At 36.2% G+C, this 20,715-nt stretch overlaps 2 protein-coding genes across 13 annotated transcripts; one reads left to right on the top strand and one right to left on the bottom strand.

Moving 5' to 3' along the window:
• cpsf6 (cleavage and polyadenylation specific factor 6) lies at positions 1-18,705 on the bottom strand. 12 transcript variants are annotated; one of them, XM_079622114.1, is made up of 11 exons: positions 18,571-18,705; positions 16,497-16,647; positions 15,506-15,715; positions 14,624-14,727; positions 12,444-12,589; positions 12,159-12,344; positions 10,877-11,366; positions 9,177-9,292; positions 8,192-8,345; positions 7,548-7,749; positions 1-1,775 (listed from the first exon to the last, which is right to left on the bottom strand). In XM_079622114.1, exons 2-10 carry the CDS (start codon positions 16,554-16,556, stop codon positions 7,560-7,562), a joined length of 1,656 nt encoding a protein of 551 aa, XP_079478240.1. In that variant the 5' UTR covers positions 16,557-16,647; positions 18,571-18,705; the 3' UTR covers positions 1-1,775; positions 7,548-7,559. The 12 variants fall into 12 exon arrangements, 8 of the variants coding, with proteins under 8 accessions (XP_079478240.1, XP_079478235.1, XP_079478234.1 ...); XM_079622109.1 differs by having other exon boundaries at positions 12,159-12,329; XM_079622108.1 differs by lacking the exon at positions 18,571-18,705 and adding an exon at positions 9,859-9,963.
• Positions 17,338-19,911, top strand: yeats4 (YEATS domain containing 4). The gene is made up of 7 exons (XM_079622139.1): positions 17,338-17,561; positions 17,658-17,777; positions 17,867-17,933; positions 18,035-18,129; positions 18,629-18,718; positions 19,337-19,424; positions 19,551-19,911. The coding sequence occupies exons 1-7, from the start codon at positions 17,511-17,513 to the stop codon at positions 19,718-19,720; spliced, it is 681 nt and encodes a 226-aa protein (XP_079478265.1). The 5' UTR covers positions 17,338-17,510; the 3' UTR covers positions 19,721-19,911.
• Positions 19,912-20,715: the final 804 nt, after the last annotated feature.

Here is a 20,715-nt window from a genome sequence, read left to right as displayed (position 1 = left end):
AGTGTGGGAAAAATTTATTGATTGGCAAAAATATTTTGAAATCAGATTAATCACGAATTTAATAATAATATGTGGACTGAACTGCCTCAACTTTCTATGAACAATGAATAAAAAAAATACATCAGAGAGAAGGCCATCCAACATTAGGTCCTGAATATAGTTTAAGCATAACTGCAATGTGTAACTAGCAATATTACTAAAAAATGTCCATTCAAAGAGCTGTAATGCTTGGGTCAACGAAAACATAGCAGTATCAACTTCTATGAGATATATACAAAGCAAAATTGACTTACCTCTCAGTCCAGATGATTCAGTCAGGGAACAGGAACCCAGATTATAGTCCATCGTCCACTTCAGAGTACTCAATTGCAAAAAACCTCACTAGAAACTAGCATTGAACTTACTCTAGTTGCATTGGAAAAACCATTAAAAACACAGGCCACAAGGGAGTAATTGTGTTAACATGAATCTTATATTCTGTTGTTCAAAAGATGAAACCTGGCCAATGCACAGGCACACAGCGGTCAGTGTGACAAACACCCCATAGTCCAAGTGCATCTCTCAAATCTATTTATGCATTCAAAGTTTCAAAATAAAGTACTTGCATATTTACAGTAAGCAGTGATGGTCATTTGACAGACTAGTTGCCCACACTGCTTATTACATCACTGGCAAACATTGCCGTAAGTGAAGTGAGACAATTTATCTAAAATCTAACTTTTTTACACGGGACAGACAAGTTGAGAAATTAAGATAAATCCATACAATGCATTAGTCAATTTGCATAAATCTCAAGTTTAAATTTTAAATTAGCAGAACCAAACAGTAATAAAGGACAAATTACAATATGGCCTGTATATACACACACACATATATATGAACATGAGATATATGCATAAAGAAATGTACACGTGTCAGATACATTACAAATGCTGAGTATTTTGTATTAATATTTATGACTCAAGTGATTTTTGTTCTTAAAATAAATTGACTACAAAAATTAGGAGCATTTCACATATTTGAATTGTGTAATTCCAATTACAATCAAGAAAACCACTGAAAAGTTTCATGGAAAGATAAAACCCTACATGATTTGGCAAATAATTTGGAATATGAACATGAATGATAAATCTACCCAAAACCTCACGTTCACCTCTTTAAACACTGAGACCACTGCATAGAAACTCCTGAAATTGGGTAAAACTAGAAAAGGCACAATGGCACAGCATTTATAGAAAGTAAAGATAAAAAAAATGGTCAAGGACAAATTTAGGAAATGTGCATTTCTGAGCAATTAAGTCTTTTGGCTAAAATGGAGATTGACCCAAATGGCAAGTATAAAGCTAAATTATGAACAAGCAACAACCCCAGTACACACTTTATTACAACACAGATTCTATTTAATAATCAAGGCAAAAGACACTTACAAACATTATATGGACGAGGGGGAAAGGGGGGAGAAACATGAAAAAAAAAAAAAGTTCCTATAAAAACAAATCTAGCTAACTGACAATTTACAACATTATAGCAGTCGGAAAGTTTTTCTGTGTTTCGAATGAGCAGGCAAATAATTTGTCAAAAGCTGAACTGACTTTAGCACACAGCTACTTCCAAATAAAAGTAAAAAATAAAACGAGAGCTGTTGGGAATTAAGAGTGAGTATATAGTATTGACAGAACTCTCCTTGTGTCCGGAGTCCAGCGCTCTGCGATGCGGGATGCTGTCGGATGAATCCACGTTGCTCCTGACGTCTCTCCTCCTCCTCTTGCGTTCAGCTGAAAGGTGTCAAAACGAAGGTGGCAGTTTGTTTTGGGGCACAGAACCCAGAAACACACACAGATGTTTTTCCCCTCTACATCTACACACGCTCAGACTGTCCCAGACATACACAGGCATGCAAACGTGAAATCAATTTTATAACAGCATCAGCCTAAGGGGCAATTAGTTTCATATTGATTATAGCAATATAGGGTAATACTTGAATGTAATAATTTAGTTTCACATCAGCACAGAATTAGGTACAAAAGTATATTAACTGCAGTCAGGGAGAACAGTGACTACGTTCACATGCACCCTCAATGTGAACACAATGAGATTTAGGCAATATTGCGATTCAATTAATTTAAGCTAATAACCGTAGCAACCATAATCGTAGTAAAATGTGGTGGATATTGATTTTAAATGGCAATAAACAGGCATGTAAAGACTTTAATCGCATCTATTCCAGTGATCGAAGTGTGCATGTGCATGTGCGGGTCCTGAAGAAAGAAGCGACTTAAAAGTTAATTAAAATTAGGTTGACTAAGCCTCTTGTCGTCGACTATTAAAGGGCATACCTATAATGCAGTATATTGATAGACAATAACTTTGAAATTGAAAGAGAACTGATGAAGAAATCGCGCTGGAAGAGCTTGGCCAGTAACAAGCTTACTTTATGCGAGTATTATTTGTCCTGTGCACTAATGGCATTAATATGTAAACATCTTGCTGCAATTTAAGACCTACTCTAATTATTGGGAAATATCACATTACTGGTGCACATGTAAATGTAGTCAGTGATAACTGTAAATGCTAAAAACATACAACACTATTTAAGACAAGCCCCTGGAATCAGTGCATCAATACAGTGTGAAAATATGACACAAAAGCATAGACATTGGCATGCACAACTATGAAACATGTACTCAACACGACAACTGAGAAAATACTTCACTTTCACTCGGATTACTTGGTCAATAGCAAAATTATCATTCTTTCATGAAAATTATAAACCTTATAAGTATCCAGACGCACAATAACTCACATCAAAACTGTAATTCATAAGAGTTAACCAGTTGTCAAAATATGTATTAAAGTCATATAAAAATATATGGCTTTTAGTCCCACTGAGACAAATCAATCAAACACAAATTCATACAAATCAGCATCTGTGTCGTCAACACAGCCGATTTTGTATTTTTAGGGCACATTTTATCTCATTTGATGAAAAAACAAAAACAAGATGAGGATAATTTAACATTTTGAATATGACTTAAAAGAACATGCATTCTCTTTATTCAGTTGAATTGCATGAGCTAGATAAGCTAGACAGTATGTATTAGGATACTGATTTGACATATTGGCTGATTGGTTTGTCTCACTGGGTGTAAAACATGTATGACCTCTTAAGGCTTTAAACAAGGTTAACTCGTAGTAATTGAGTTTTTTTTTCTTTCTAGTTGCACAAAATCAAGTTCACAGGTAAATTATAATTCTATAAGCAGAAGTGATCCAGCTCATCAGTGCTCATTTTTTACACTTCATATCTATTTCTAATTGAATATTTTCACATCTAAAAAAAAAAAAAAAAAAAAAAGGAGTAAAACAGAACATTCAAATTTAACGTCGCCAAAACAATCCTTCAATCATGACTTAATGACTCACATGGTTAACTACTTAAAAGATACTACATTTTATTTAGCCTTTCACTGATTTTCTTTCCAAACGATCATCAAATCATTTAAGTTTCTTTAGAGCAGTTAACTAGTCAATTACATTTAAACTAAATTAAAGTTCTGTATTTTTGCTACAACAGGAAAAATATTATTTCCCCCCCAAGAGAACAACTTTTTGTGAAGCACATAATAAAATATACAGTGTCCACTGCACCTCTGAGAATAAGCATCAAATCAATCAATTTAAATTTTGATTACCCTCGATGCAAAAAGCATTTTATATTTACGATGCAATGATCATTTACAGTTTTCTACCATTGAGTTTATGCATAATGTGACCTAGAAGCTAAATTTCTAGGAGTTGATAAAAAAAAAAAAGTTAATGACACACTTGATTCTAGTGATTCGGTGGACACTGGAGTTACAGTACACAGGGTTGGACAAATAATTCAGAAACTAATTATTATTTTGAGCATCTGTTAGTCACAAGAGAAATGGACATGAAAACGTACTGAAGATGTGATTTCTTATTAAAACCTAATTATAGCCATATTCATAGGTCTCAGGCCATTTTACTACAGAAATTTTGACTTTAACTAAACATTAACACATGAAAACTCTCGCACTGAATTAAGGATATCACAGTTTAGTTTGTTTGGAATGACAATATTAGTACAACCTGTAACATAAGTTTGTCCAATCCTGTGACAGAATCTTATAAAGCACAATACTGAACAGAGGAAAAGGGGGTGGGGATTAAACCGTTCAATATGTCAGGACCATTACTTGAGAAAAACCTACACAAACAACCTTGGAAAACAGTCATTTCCGCAGATTAACCCCATACAGATGAACACTACAACCAAATATCCCAATAAACGGAGCAAATGCTTTAAAATCCTTCAGTGCATACAAATCTTTACTCAATCTCACCTGATCTAAAATGCGGTCTTTAATGTCGGGTTCAGACTACACAATATCTGTGTCCGTTACGATAGTCACTGTGTCAGATTGTGATTTTAAATCCTAAATTCTTCTGTCGTGGAGAAGAAACATGTCAGACTACATGTCTCACAGCCAATCATCGCTTGCCACATTTAACGATGTACGTGAGGTCTAAGATTCGGCCGAATATTCGATTTTTCCCCGAACCGAAGCCTAGGCTTGCGGTGGTCGACGTTTCACCACCATTGATTACGGGAAGGCGTTTAGTAGGTGGACCGTTCGCCAAAATGCAGAAACTTTCAGTACGGCAAAGTGAGGCTAATAAAAAGCGAATATTTTGGATATTGATTGGATCTTGAGACAAGGTACACATAGGCCTACGGTCAATTGTCAAAATAGTTTTCCCCACTTGTCATCCTGGCATAATGTTACCTATTTATTTTTTTACAATTAAAATAAAATAAATACACTGCTGTGGACGTAGTTTACTTCATTAATGTGTTTACTGTGTTAATGGACTGAGGATGGGAGTAGGATTCGGTATCCGGTAATTTAATTCCTAATTTACTCGTCTTCATGTTGCTCCAAACCTGTACAAGTTTCTTTTTTCTGTTGAGCAAAAAATATATTTTGAAGAATGTTGGTAATCAGACAGTTGAAGGTAGCCATATACTTTGATAATAGAAAAAAAATTATAATACTATGGCAGTCAATGGGACCAGCTAACTGTTTGGTTAACGTCATTCTTCAAAATATCTTCCTTTGTGTTCAGCAGAAGAAAGAAACTCATACAGGTTTAAAACAACTTGAGGGTGAGTATATGACAGATTTTTTATTTTAAAGTTAACTATGCCTTGAATGCTAATTCCAGCAATAAAGTGCCTCTGCTATCATTCGCTAGGATTTATCTTTTTTTTTACTCCGTCCTGGTAGCCCTAGTCTTTTGGACACGATGTCGGTTGTTGTCTATGAATGCCACTATATAACAAGATTATTTTCCATGTCTCGACGGCCATTGCGGTTTACGAACCACCACCGGATCAAACCAAAATCTGATATGTAATCTGAACCCGGCATAAGAGAAACAGCATGTATTAAAAGTGCAAGGTAAATTCTGCATCTAATGGCTGTGAAACCCAATAGTCTTTCCCTGATTAGTGTTGCTGCAATTATAGATTGTACATTAAAGTTAACAGTTGAGAATACAGAGAAAAATAAAAAATAAAAAAAGACCACCCGATTAATTGGCAATTTCAGAATGTTTTGGACAATTTGGACGTTTTTCTTGCCAGAATTACATGAAACAAAATTGACAAAGTAATTGTGCTTAAGTTTATGCATTTACAATGATTGCAATCTATTTGCTAAAAATTTGTCAACTTCTGTTGCAGTTTTTCATAATTTTGTCTATGGACAAATATGATAACGTCTCTATGCATCTAAAATCAAATGTATGTGAGGTCACTCACAATGGATCACACATGATATTAATGGTGTCCTCAGCATTTACATACAGTACAAAATGTAGCCTGTAGGAAACAGTCACACAGAGCTATGAAGCCACAGGCCACAAGTGAGACAGTGACAGTAAAGTGTCTCAGTCAGAAGTTTAACGAAGACCAACAGGGTTTGAACTGAGGACATGCTACATAAATTTAAATACTGACTGTGGAAATATTTATTAAATACTGGTTGCATATTAAATAAAAGCAATCGTAAATCATTACAAACAGGTGTTTACCGATAGAAAACAATTAAATAAAAAACGTAAAATTTTCACTTTAGAAAAGCTATAGCAGTTCTTCTCCATTGATAGAAGCAACTGAGGGAGATATATTAATATGCAAGGCATACTTTGTATTATTTGCCCAGTAGGGCCACATTCTGACATTGCAGATCTGTAGTTTTATGTGAATACACAGAATAAGTGAATATGGTGAAGAACTGCTACATCTGAATAATCTAAGCTGTAACATTAACAAACATGGAAAATAAATGAATAACGAATTGATGTTAACTGAGAAAATGTCAAATTCAGATAAATTAACTTTTAAGATGGAAAAACTTTACTAAAACCCTGCAAATATGACTTTAAACCTTTGCAGAAATACTAGGACGCACAGTGACGTCTGAAATACCCTTCACAGTAAAAGACATTTAACTTGCTCTGACAGAAGACATTCAGAATGCTTTTCTGAAATTATACTGTACAGATGTTCAAGACTAAATACTTCATTCATAAGGCACAAACATGGAAATATTTGATATGGCCAACACCATGCACAACTCTCAACCTGACATAAGAAAATACTGACTACAAAGTAAGACTACAGCAAACGTATTTTTAAATGCCAAAGCAGATCAATTTGATTCATTTGTTTTTCACAACATTCAGTTCAATGTGGAACTAAACACTAGGAAAACCATTATGTCAATATCAAATCTGCCTACAGGAATGTTAATGCACAACCTGAGAAACATGATTTTGCTCAATCACTGAAATCAGTAAATGTTTCAATGTGAAATACAAACATTCATTTTCTCTCATCCAACTACAACCAAATTCTCTTCACATTTATGATTACAGGTAGAATTTATATTTCAGAATTGCAACCCTAAAGACATGCAATACATCCTGAATTTTATGTCAAACAATTAGTCAAAGTATAATAAAGGTAGCTTTCTGTTTGACCATGACAAAATTGGCATAGTCTTTAAACTTGCAGCAAATCTCAAGCTAAAAATAGACAAATACTAAAGTGCAATGTTTATGAAAGGCATTCTGTTTTTAAAAAAAACATTCAATACACATAAAAATCCCTCCAAAGACAAACTGGATTGTGCACAACACAATTGCTTTTTTCTATAACAGTGCGGGACAGTTTATGGTTTCTGGAGCTGATATTGTACAATAAACGGCTTCAAGACCGGTACACAAATTTAAAGGATCAGAGTACTCGGATCATGCTACATCCATAAAATAAAAGAGAAAAAAAAAATAGATTAGCCGTAGGGAAAAATGACAGTACTTGGTCACATTGTAGGATCAAAGGCTCACCTTTTCTGATCACCTACCTGTGATACCCCAACCTCTGCAGGATAAGATGCAAGTACATCTGAATCCTGAAGGAAAAGAGAAAGAAAGACAGAAACAAACAGGATACACACCTTCCTCTCCAACTAGCGGTGGCGATATTCCCTTTCACGTTCTCGGTCTCTCTCGCGGTCCCGGTCTCGCTCGCGATGGCGGTCTCTCTCGCGGCTGCGCTCCCGGTAATAGTCCTCGTGCCGGTCTCGGCTGCGAGATTTGTGCCGACGGTTCTTTTCACGAGAGCGACTGTGGTCCCTCTCCCTGGACCTTTCCCGTCTGCTAAAGGTTGAAAAGCATTAAAGAGAATATGAAACCACATTCAAATACTTGCAGCAAATTTAAAATACATGCACTAAATTAATGCATTGATGCAAATGGAAACAATCATGCACTAATTTGATGCATTGAGGCAAACTGAAAATGCATGAAGTAATTGAATTCAACAGAAACAACAGGGCAAGACTGTATTTTTCCATCTGGATTTAATAAGATCATGTTAGGCTCTGGTATTATTGGTTGATTTTACTAGGGCTGCGCAACTTTCAAAATTGAACTGAGAATGCCCATTCAATCCTTATTTGGTTCCCATCCCTGATTTGTACCTGCCCTTGTGGCTTGTGCGCTGGTTACACCAGCAAAAAGTGGTCTTAAAACACGTTTCACTTACACGAAAGATCATGCAAAAATGAATCATCCAGATGCAGATCCACAAAATATTTACCTCGACACAGATCCATAGGATTTGGATTCAATTCCATGCAAGCAATCCTGCAGTGAGCTGATGAGAACCTTACAGCGGTCATCAGCGGAAACCTTCGACTGCTTTATTAGAGAGATGGCCGTCACCAGAGTCTCTATAGCACTGCCGTAATCAGCTGCAAAATTATTTTATATTTAGTATTTTTGTAAATGGTGAGAGACAAAATGGTGAGAACAAAGTGAATAACTAAAATCATACAATTAACAAACATTTAAAGTCCCCCTGTGGTGAAAATCTATAAATTTTATATGTCTATGAGGTGTTGTTAATATGCTTTAAGACAAACCATGTGCAAATTCAAAAGTCAACACCATAGCGGAATATTTTCTCCTTAAAACTGCAGTGAACCAAAGACAGCAACTAAAACACGGTTTGAAATCGCTGGTGTTCCTGACGTCACAAACTACCTTGCAAACAATCGCGTCAACGTGTGATCGTCAACGAGTGGATCTCTGAGCTGCTGTGATTGAGTGGAGGCGGGGCTAATTTGCATATTCATAGAACCGCATATGCTAAATGAGTCACGGGTGTAGTTATATTCAAGCTATTTTAATGCATTTAGAAATTGTTAAAAAAAAAAATTGTTTTTAATTTTGGGGATCAAAGATGAGTTTTAAGGGATAAAATGATTGACTACAAGGGGACTTTAAGATTTAAACTAGACAATTCAAAAATACATTCAGAAGATGCATTAAATATATGAGCTATATTCCTATATAAAAACGTTGAATATTAACATTCAAAACAGTGCAGTCCTCGGTATAAGTTATTAGAATTTGACAAAAAAGGAAAGATATTTAACCTTTCAATAAATTAGCACGTGTGAATCTTGAAATTACAAGCGGCACCTAGTAAACAACTTGATCATATGCGGCTTTGAAATTGCAAAAAAAAAAAAAATTAACTACCAACATACAAACCAAAACAAACTAAATCACGTTCGCACCTGCGCTCGCATCCGACACCGCTCTTGAGATCGCACTACTGGAGATTGCTCTGTTACGATTCATGATCTCCTCAAACTCTGCTTCGCTCAGAGGAGTGCGTGACGCATCCATGTCCCTACAAGAGAAAAAGCAGTTGCATTAAGATACGCAAACTAAAACCATAAGTCAGAATAAAACAAATGCACCGAGGGCCAAATTCACACAAAGTGCAGCAGTGCTGTTAAGGCGGAATCATATTGCATTGCATCACGTAAAAATTAGTGATGCACCAAAATTTCGGCAACCAAATATATTCAGCTGAAACAGTAAGAAATTTGAGGGCCAAAAATTTTTTATTGAAAATTGTTTTGATTGTGTAAGCATCTATTTTGTGCACACATTTATTTGTGGATAAACTGTGAGGATGCATTTTTACCAAGACCAAAACTTTAAGCAATATTTCAAATTAGTTGCCGAAGAACTTTACTAGGACTCATTTATCACACGAGAACACGAGACCCTAAACAGCATAAAGTTCAATTACTGTAACTTTATATTTGGATTTAGTTTTTTTGTGTTTCGGTGCATCACTAGTTGAAAAAAAAAAAATCACTGCAGAAATGCTGCACACTCAACACTCAAAGCCTGAAACGAAGGTCCCATTTCGGGATCCTGGTCTCAGCGGACGGTTACATCACTAACCCTTGATCACTTGTATTGTGCAAGTGCTGGCCAGAGTTTTTCACATCAACCAACCCCTCGTTTATCCAGGGCTCAAAGCCACATACTACAGGGGGTCTGAAGTTACTGAAGAAAGGCCAGAGAGGAGATTCAGGGTCAGTTTGAGGCTACACATTTCAATTTTTTTTTTTTTTTTTTAAACCAACATTGCCCAATTCTGGAGTATGTAGTAGGTAGTATGCAGTAGGGCTGCATGATTAATTGGAATAAAACCCATTTTGCAATATATCGCTTAGTGCGATTTAACTAAATGTACTGCATTCTTCAGAGTGGCAGTGTTTTTACACTAGCAGCTTTGCACACAAATATTTGAATTGTAATTTTACAGATTTTACCAAATTTCACACTAAAAAAAATGTTGGTTACACTATTTTAAGGTGTAATTAATATAATATATAAGTACTGAGTAATTTTAATTAACGTGTACTATATATAAGCTAGGATTCGTGTTTGGTTGAGTTAGTTGCATGTAATTATGCATAATTTACTGTTATTACTATGGTAAAAGAAAAACGTGTAAAAAGGACACTGTAAAAAAAAAAAAAAAAAAAAGTGTAACCACATTTTTTAATGCTTTATTGTTACAATGTATTTTTTTAAATAACATTTTAAATTTAATTACTAAATATTAAAATAGTCATCACATAAAAGTATACTTATTATTTTTATAGTTACAATGATAATCTCAATTTCAGGCCAAATTGTGCAGCCCTACAAACAAGCACAACAAACCCGCAGCTTAACAAAACAACAACAACAAACAAACAAACAGCAACAACAAAAATCCCTAATTTTAAAATCACTATTGCAAATGTTTTTAATAGCTATTTAAATTTTTATATACATATAAATTATAATTATATTAAATTGTGCAGCCCTAGTATATAGTCAACAACAAATGGGACAATTCAGTATCCACCAATAAGACCTGAGATGTCATTACAGGGTGAGAATTACAGTACAGTGATGTGTTTATTACCTGCCACCCGGGCCGTAGTCTCGGTCATAAGGAGGAGGGCGGCCGTAGGGGTCGCCGGGTGGAGGACCCCTGCCGTCGGACGGTGGCATGTTGTTGTTTCCAGGTGGAGGGAAAAAGGCTGGGTTGACGTGAGGAGCTGGTGGTGGACCTCCAGGTGGGGGTCCCTGCATGTGAGGTGGAGGTGCAAGGCCAAGCGGGGGTCCTAAGGGCCCAGGTGGACGGGGCGGGAAGGGTCCGGGAGGGGGCGGGCCTTGTTGAGGTGGTGGGGGGCCTGGGGGAGGCCCGTATCCAGGTGGAGGCGGGCCAGGAGGCATCGGACCCATTGGAGGTTGACCAAACTGACCAGGAAAAAGGACAGGAGGCGGAGGGCGGTCTCCTCTGTGAGGTGGGCCACCGAGAGGCGGCGGTAAACCTTGTCCAGGTGGAGGGGGGCCAGGGGGTCCTGGAGGCCCAGGTGGGCCAGAGGGAGGACGCGGTGGTCCTTGCATTCCTGCAAGAGGAAAAATCATCATTAATAACTTGCATTTTGAGGAAAGACTGCATAAGGAAAGTGGGGCAAGGATTCCCAAACCGTTTTCTCAGCCAAAATCGCATTTAATTCGCATTTATTTGTATAGCGCTTTTTACAATACACATCATTTCAAAGCAACTTTACAGAAAAAGCACGAGTTAACATTACAATTTAGAGTGATCTGTTATCAGAGGTAACTGTCTAAAATGTATTCTTTAAGTCTCCCTGAGAGTTTAAAGTTAATATTTGTACGATTTAACACATTTGTATGTTCATAGTTCATAGACATGCCTCTAAATTCCTTTTTAGTGAGTGCTTTTTTATTTTATTTTCTATTCATTTTTTTTAGTAATTGCTTTATTTTAATGATTATTGCTTCTTTTTATGATTGACCTTATGACAGATAAACGGCCGACATCCTAAATAGCCAACCAAATCGCTGCACTGAGAGGCCATGTTGCTTTCTCGAAATCAGCCAGATCATTTTTAACTTCCGCTATGTTTTCACAATTCAGTAAAAAGACTGAATAAAGCATGTGCATTTAGGCAGTTTTCATTAACACTAGATCCAATTTAGGAAATTACTTGGAATTTGAGGAGAATTAGGGTGAACATTGTATGCTAAATACAAATGGGCTTCATCCAAGATTTTGTATTTATCCAATACTATTTTTTCATATTGTTCCATAAAAAATAAAAAAAAAAACTTACAAACCCAATTGCAGTTCCCTCACAAACTTTAGTTTAGGACCCTGATTTAGAGATTTGTACCTGGAAAGTGTGGAGGAGGTCCACCAGGTCCCCCAGGGCCAGGAAAACGGTCTCCACCTGGGCCAGGTTGGCCCGGAAAGCGCCCCCGACCCCTGCCGAGAGGGAAGCCACTGCGACCTCCTCCTGGAGGCCCAGCCTTGCCCTCTCCTGACATCTGCCCTGACTGTGTGCCTGGGTGGTCAGAAACTGATTTTAAAATAATTTTAGCACACACACACACACACACCAGTTAGTTCACAAACCATGTTCAATAAACACATTTGAGTAAATGGGAATTGGTCTCACTTTTTCGGGACTGCATCTCAAACTGGCTGAGCGACTGTTTGTTGCAAGGAGTGACGATGGGGTTTTGTCCGTGCAGCTCCCGTTTAGACAGCAGATCCATCAGCTTCCTGGACGAGGAATCTGAACCCACGCAGACCAGCGCAAACCTGTCGAGCACAGAGCGGATGAGAAGTTGTCGTGGAGAAAATCTTTTACAGAGATACACCGATTACAATTTTCTAGGCCAATTCTGATTTCCAATTTTAGCCGATTCCGATTTAATTTTTTTAATAAAACACCATATACTTTTACCCAAACTGAATATAAAAACAAGTTTAAATGGGTACATTTTCAATAAATATTTGAGTGTCTTTCTATTCTTTTCTGACATAGCCTACTCCGGTTCTTGTTAAAACACACTAGACATGCAAATTCTGTGCATTTTGGGCACTTTTTGTGTGAAATCATTTATTTTGAGCGTGAGCAGCACAGCAAAAATAGACCCGACGCCGCTCACGCAACGCTCCCTCTCCCGGTGTGAATTGATTAGAGATAGTGTTGTCACGGTACCAAAATTTCAGTATTCGGTATCGGTACCTGTGAAAATCCACAGTTCTCGATACCAAAGCTAATTTAGATTAAATTTGCATATATTAAAGAGTATATCCATTTTTTAGTACCGAAATGGTACAGAGGTACCGTGTCTTTTGACAACACTAATTAGAGATGCACCGATTGTTCGGCTGGTGACCGGAATTGGCTGATTTTCACGTGACCGGCCGGTCAGTCTGACACATGCCGATTTTATGCCGTCAAATGTACTCGGGCGCCGCATGATTAACATCGCGCAACATCAGCATCACACGTGCACACGGAGCACATGTAGGAAACCTCGTGAATTATGGCTGTTTTACACCGCCAGCGTGAGCAGCGCGTGAGTGTCAAGCAGGAGCGTCGCGTGAGCAGCAGTGAAGCGCGGGTTTCGGCGCAGAGTCTATTTTTGCTGCGCTGCTCACGCTCAATTAAAGTGAAACTTTTGATTGAAAAAATTAATATGATTTCACAAAAAAAAGTGCCCAAAATGCACAGAATTTGCATGTCTAAGTGTGTTTTAACAAGAACTGGAGTATGTCAGAAAATAAAAAATATATAATAATAATAATAATAATATATAATAATAATAATAATCTATATATATATATAGAAAATAAATATTTGTGTGCTGTAAAGTGGTTAGAAAAAAATAAGTGTAATCGGCTAAAATCGGTATCGGCAGGTCAAACTCAATGAAACATCGGAATCGGCCTAGAAAATTGTAATCGGTGCATTTCTATATTAACATGCACGGCAAAAAAAAAATAAGCGCTGCTCATTCGCCGCTCACGCATGCGGAGTGAAACGGACGTAATTCACAAGGTTTCCTATGTGCGTTTTGTGTGCACGTGTGATGCTGATGTTGCATCGAGTGCATTTGACCGGCATATGTCAGACTGACATGACATGACGGTCACCAGCCGATCAATCGGTGCATCTCTAGAAATCAATCAAGTCACAGAGCTCCAGATGCCAAAGACTATTGATGGAGACGCCAAAGCAGAGGTGCCAGCAGAACTACTAACCATTACAACTAATTTTTATCCTGTTTTTGACCAATAACCTCATATACCACTGTTTGCCTCTTCATCTTTAAGACAGTCTGCCCAAAAACATACAGTTGGGCACTTTCAAACTCTTTCTAATTAGCTCATCTAGTTATCAAAACCTCTAGCTACTCCCTACTAGTGGCAGAGTCTGTTTTGAAACATTTATCACATGCTGAAGGCCAAAGAAAAGACTACTGTTATGCAGGTGCAAGTTCAGCTAAGGTGAGGTCTACAGTGTCATTGTGTCTTTGTTACCCATATCTTGAAGGTCAAAAGAAGAGCTTACTATCTTTATGCAGCTGCAAGTTCATTGCAAGTTCAGTTAAAGGGAGACGTACAGTGTAAATCAGAGGCTAGATCATATATTCTGCAAATTTGTTTGAGATGTCCAATAAAAATATACTATAAACCCCAAAAAGACCAGCGGTCTACCAATATGGGTTGTTAAAAGTTCAGTGCAGATCTCTAGAAAGCCCTGCGGTCGAAAGCCAAAACAGGGCTGAGCTGTACATTAACCAACCTAGACAGTGACGTGTTGACAACACAGAAGTGACTTACCCCTTTGACTGGCCATTTGCTCTATTCTCAAAAAACTTTATCTCCAGCACATCATTGATGCCTATGGAGCGAATCGCATCCGTCAAATCCTCATCAGTGGTCCACTGTAAAGAGGAAAGCACAACGTCACAATCTGAACACTCGAAAATAATATTATTTATACATATACACAGAGTAACGGGCAAAAGTGATGGTATTTGTTGTTAATGACCCTACACGTTTGATTAAACTATCAAAATGTGGGAAATATTTTTAATATGAGGGTGTGCTACTTTGTACTAATATATATATATATGTGTGTGTGTGTGTCTTAATATTATTCTCATCAATGTTAAAAATAGTTGCTACTTAATATTTTTGTGGAAACCATGATATTAATGAATTATAATATATATATATATATATATATACACGTGTGTGTGTGTATATATATATATAATATATTTATATAATTAATCATAAGGTTCTATAATCATTAATCATGGTTTCCACAAAAATATTAAGTAGCACAACTATTTTTAACATAGATAAGAAATTTCTTGAGCATCAAATCAGCATTAGAATGATTTCTAAAGGATCATGTGACACTGAAGACTAGTAATGATCGTGAAAATCCAGCTTTGAGCACAAGAATACATTTTATTTTATAATATAATATATTCAAATAGAAAATATTTCTTAGTTTGTAAAAAATTATTCTGCGAAATTACTGTTTTTAATGTGCTTTGATCAAATAAATGAAAAAAAAAATATTTGGTTAAGCATTAACATACTTTTTAAAAGCGTATGAAAACTTATTTCAAACTTTTGACCAGTAGTGCATATAGAATCTATGATCAAAATATTGTGATATTTAGTAAAATGAAGAGGTACAAGACTAACCCATGTGAGGTTGCCGATGTACAGAGCTATTCTTTTGCCAGTGTATGTGTAGACGACGTTCGGTGGAGCTCCTTTGGAGCCCTCATTGCCTCCAGGTGCAGGCAGGTTATCCAGGTAATCTCGGTCCTCAGGTGCGTCCCCGTTGTTGGCAGATGGCGAGATGACGTCATCATACAGGTCAATCTGCTCATGGACAGGATAATCTGATTCCTGAATAAGGGAATGACAAATTGCACATTTCAGAAGTATGACAGAAACTCAACCATGAGCAAATTCTGACCAACATTGTAAGAAATCAAGCATCATTTAAAGCATTATGGGTAATATCAATAAAGATAAAGATTTTAATAAAATTTAAATGTTTAAAATACGGCCGCTTTATGAAAAACGCGTAAGTGCATAACATTATTTAAAGCACACAATAAGGGAACCTTAAAAGTAAATGCTAGTAAATAAAATAAATATCGTGATCAATCTGATTCGAGCTCCTGCTTCCAAATCCAATTAGCATTTTATTAAAATGCCCGGTCTGTGGGAAATAAAACCTGCAATAACCAACTGAGTTCACTTATGAGTGTTAGATACAACGTGAACACGTTTTAGGTAGCATTTATGGATCATAACTATTAATCTGCCCAGTTGACGCGATGTTGTGCCTCGCGCTAGGCCTGCTGTATTTGCACGAGACCACAAACAATGAACGCACGAGACGCAGAGTTCGTTTCGCGCCACAAACACGCGTTCCAAATGCATACAAACAAAGAACATACATTATTTCGGTAAACAACTACAAATAAGATAAATAACCAATTTAACCTCTATATTAGCGTATACACAAACGCGGGGCGATAGCTAACGTTACCTGCTAGAGTTAGCAGGCGCCCTAGATCCTCAGAAAACTGCACGTTACTATGGAGCTCTCTTTAATCTTTACGTGCAACACGTAAGATATATATTATTAAGCTAATATACATGTTTAAAATAAACCAACCTGATTAAATTCCTCTTCTACATCAGCGTAAATATCGATGTGGTCAACACCGTCCGCCATTTTCTGTTTCCCTCCTCCTCCTCGGTCCTCGCGTGAAGAAGAGCCGCCTATTCGTGAAGTCAGAAGCACGCGCGAGAAAAAACGAGTCTACCTGATGAGCGATACACAATTTCAAAATAAAATTTGAATTATTTTCTCTTAACCTTCAAGCTCCTTCTTTGCTGTTGAGATTCACTTTTAAGTATCTGCATTTGTGGTTCTTAGTGTATAAAACTGTGTATAAATTTAACAATTGACATTTCAAAATTGACCAATTATATTCCCTTTAATATTTAATACAATGAATATTATACAAATTAATATGGTCCTCTGCAAATGGTACCAGTCAAACCATTTGATAGCTATTATTGAAACTTTTATTTTTAATTTTATACCAGTGAGTTGACTAGATGAAATGATATTATAGTAATATATATATATATATATATATATATATATATATATATATATATATATATATATATATATATATATATATATATATATATATAAGTAATTCCGAATTTTTATCTCACAATTCAGATGTAAAAAAAAAAATTATTTATTTTTTGCAATTGTGCGCCTGTATATCGCACAATTACTTTTTTTCTCAGAATTGCTTGTTTATATCTCGCTATTTGGACCTCATAACTGGAAAAAAACAACGTAATTTTAAATGAAAAAGTCATAATTTTTCTCGCAATCCTGACTTAAAACGTAAAAATAGTGTGATAAAAAGTCACACGCAAGTCACTAGTAAACATTTGTTAGGACTCTTAATTTGAAATTTTGTCTAAAAACTTCTGTTCTTGTCGTAGACGCAATCAAAAGAGCGCTACATACACAATGTCTTTCTTCATTGAAGAGGATTTATATTGTGCTTAATGGCATTTGAATACAGTAATTTAGTTAATTTCATAACTGTACCCATTTCATAGAAGCCAATACGAATAAACACTTTCCTCTCTGTATACTATGTTTAAGAGGATGGCTGAATTTGGTCCAGATTCGGGGGGACGGGTGAAGGTAGGTAAAGCTATCATAAGGCTAATGCTGATGCCATTGCTGTTCATTTACAATAACAGGTGATTTATGTATTTACCATAATGACTTTATTCTCAGGGAGTGACTATCGTGAAACCCATCGTGTTTGGAAACGTTGCACGATATTTTGGCAAGAAAAGAGAAGACGATGGTCACACTCATCAGTGGACAGTTTATGTGAAGCCCTACAGAAATGAGGTTGACACTTATATCTTTTTGTAGGCATTTTAATTGCTGTATATAAATGGTAAACTTCACTAACAAAGTCTTAATTTTCTTTCCCCCAGGATATGTCTGCTTATGTAAAAAAAATACAGTTCAAACTGCACGAAAGTTATGGGAATCCTTTAAGAGGTGTGCTATTCAGTTGATCTTACTGTATTATATAGTACAATATCAATATTTCATGGCTTAATTAACACATAGCTGATCAAATACTCTTCATTTTATTTCAGTGGTTACGAAGCCTCCGTATGAGATTACAGAGACTGGATGGGGAGAGTTTGAGATCATCATAAAGATCTTCTTCATCGATCCAAATGAGAGACCGGTAAATGGCATTATATAACTTTTTCAACCTCTGTGTCTTGAAAATGTAATTCATTAAAAAAATATGTATTATTTTAAGCTGTATTTATTTTAATTAACTTTTATTTACTTGTTTGTTTTCTAATCTGTTTATTTACTTTAATCAAACTATTTACTTTTTAATTCATTAATCTTATTTTTATTGATTTATTTAAAAAAAAATGGTTACACTTTATTTTAAGGTGTCCTTGTTACAGTGTAATTATACAATTAAGTACCAAGTAATAGTAATTAACTACATGTACTTACTATATCGTTTAAAATAATGGTTAGTTGCATGTAACTATGCATGATTGACTGTGTTACTATAGTAACTACATGTAAAATAAAGTGTTACCAAAATTGACACTGTTTTTATTCAAACATTTCTACTGTCGCCACTGGACCCCGTGCATTACTGTACCTTCGGATTAAATGAATGGAAAAAGCAAAGGTTTGATGTTGTGGTGTTTTTTCTTCAGGTCACCCTGTATCATCTGCTGAAGCTGTTCCAGTCAGACTCCAGCGCCATGCCAAAGAAGACTGTTGTGTCCGAGTTCTACGACGAGATGGTGCGAATTTGATCAGAACAGCACAACATGACATTATAGTCAAGTCAAGTCACATATAAAGCGTTTTGAACAGTACGGATTGTTTCAAAGCAGCTTTACAGTGATAATAGAAATTACCGTAACAGATTGTTTAGGCTTTACCACAGCTCTAGAATAAAGTTATTGTCCAGCTGAAGTTAGTTTTAATTGATTCACTTTTTCATTAGTTATTAACTTAGGGGGCGCTAGCACGACCGTTATCTCTGTGCAAACCCGCGAAAACGGAGACGGCATTATGCGCGTTTAAATATATATGTGTGGAGGCGTGTAGTCCTTCTTCACAAATCAACCCTCAACAAACTACTTGTCTCACTGTAAAAAAAAATGTTGGTTTAACTTAAAAAAGCAAGTTTTGAGTTCGTTGTAATAAAAAAAATTGAGTTAATACAATGAAGAAGAATGGTTTAATAAACAGAAACTCAAAATAGTATGTTATCTTCACACATTAGTTATCGAAGTTGATTTGACAAAAGATAAAAAGTTGTGCTAATATTTTTTTACAGTGTGGCCTTAAAAATGTATAATATATACATTATAGTATTAATACAATCATAAAGCCTGAAACCTGTGTTTTTGCAGATATTTCAAGACCCAACAGCCATGATGCAGCAACTTCTGAACACCACCAGACAGCTGACGTTAGGTGCCTACAAACACGAGACCGAGTGTGAGTGCTCCACTTACCTTTACAGCTCCTATTGCACCGCCATGTGGATGCGCTAAAATAATAAAACCCAGAACATACTGTATATTAGACAGCCGTTCTAATCATGTGAACTAAACCATGTTGCAGTTGCAGAGCTGGAAATACGAACACGAGAAAAAGTGGAAGGGGCAAAGAAGAAGACCAGCCTGGAGATCGCAGAGCTGAAGGAGCGACTGAAAGCCTCCAGAGAAAACATCAACTTCCTGAAGGGAGAGATACGCAGACTGGAGGAGGACGACCAGATGAAAGATCACTGAGGACGTTACGCTCACCAGCCTTCAGCGCTGTAGGATTTCTAATGCTTTTGTGGGACTGATCAATTTAGTTTTCTGCTTCAAAGTTTGACAGTATATTTAGTAGTGAACAACTGTTGTTCAACTTTCTTGTCCAGCTAAATGTGTCACAATACACTTTTTTTGTATGAATAAAGCTTTGTTTTTTTTTACGAGTCGGGCTTACCATCCATTTTTGAGTATGATATAACAATGCATTGTCAATTATATTTTAATAGTGCTTTTTTAAAATGCACATTGTTTCAAGCTGCTTTACAGAACATCATCCCTCAAAGCCCACAATGAACAAGACCAAGAAAAAAAAGCATCTAAAAACAAATTGTCTGCATCCGAAATTGCATACTTCTCTACTATATAAAAGGTGAAAACGAGTGTGACAAAAGAAGTATGTCTGAATTCACAGTACTCATAAAAGTAAAGATTATTACTTCTGCAGAGATTATGAAGTGCACATATGATGGACTATATAGTAGGGAAGTGTGTGTTTTTGGGTCCAGCCCATGAGATGTTTAAAAGAGAAAAAAATGCTGTTTTAAGTGGTTAAAATGCTTGTACTTCCACTAGAGGATGCTAAAGCACGACCCTACAGATATTGCCAACCACTTTTTATAGTATTCTGAGATTTGTTCATTGTATTAATGATATTTAAGGGTGAAATATTAAGGACAAGACTTATATATTACACATAATGTAACAATGATCTTATATTAAAAAGCAAATATGCATGTTTTTCAAGTTTACTTTTTGATGCAGAAACAGACAGCCTATATATAGACTATTTCAGGCTACCTTTACAAAGTTAATGTTTTGAAAGGGTTGTCTATGAATCCTCTTCCTTATTATATATCTGTATTTTCAGAAATGAACATACACACACACACACACGACCCGGATGCAGTAGTAATGGGGCAGATTTCTCTCTCTCTCTCTCTCTCTCTCTCTCTCTCTCTCTCTCTCTC

The sequence above is a fragment of the Phoxinus phoxinus genome, assembly GCF_949152265.1.
Source record: "Phoxinus phoxinus genome assembly, chromosome: 9".
NCBI lineage: Eukaryota > Metazoa > Chordata > Actinopteri > Cypriniformes > Leuciscidae > Phoxinus > Phoxinus phoxinus.
The sequence above is the reverse complement of the archived record's forward strand: the minus strand, read 5'-3'. Positions and strand labels throughout refer to the sequence as shown.

Coding starts and splice junctions, on each gene's coding strand:
- cpsf6 (XM_079622108.1), bottom strand. CDS start 16,556: ATGGCGGACGGTGTTGACCACATCGATATTTACGCTGATGTAGAAGAG. Junction 9,293..9,858: donor CACAATACAAGTGATCAAGG/GTTAGTGATGTA, acceptor TTTCTCTTGTAG/GGACATGGATGCGTCACGCA. Junction 8,346..9,176: donor GGTGTCGGATGCGAGCGCAG/GTGCGAACGTGA, acceptor ATAATTTTGCAG/CTGATTACGGCAGTGCTATA.
- yeats4 (XM_079622139.1), top strand. CDS start 17,511: ATGTTTAAGAGGATGGCTGAATTTGGTCCAGATTCGGGGGGACGGGTG. Junction 17,562..17,657: donor ATTCGGGGGGACGGGTGAAG/GTAGGTAAAGCT, acceptor CTTTATTCTCAG/GGAGTGACTATCGTGAAACC. Junction 18,130..18,628: donor TCGATCCAAATGAGAGACCG/GTAAATGGCATT, acceptor TTTTTTCTTCAG/GTCACCCTGTATCATCTGCT.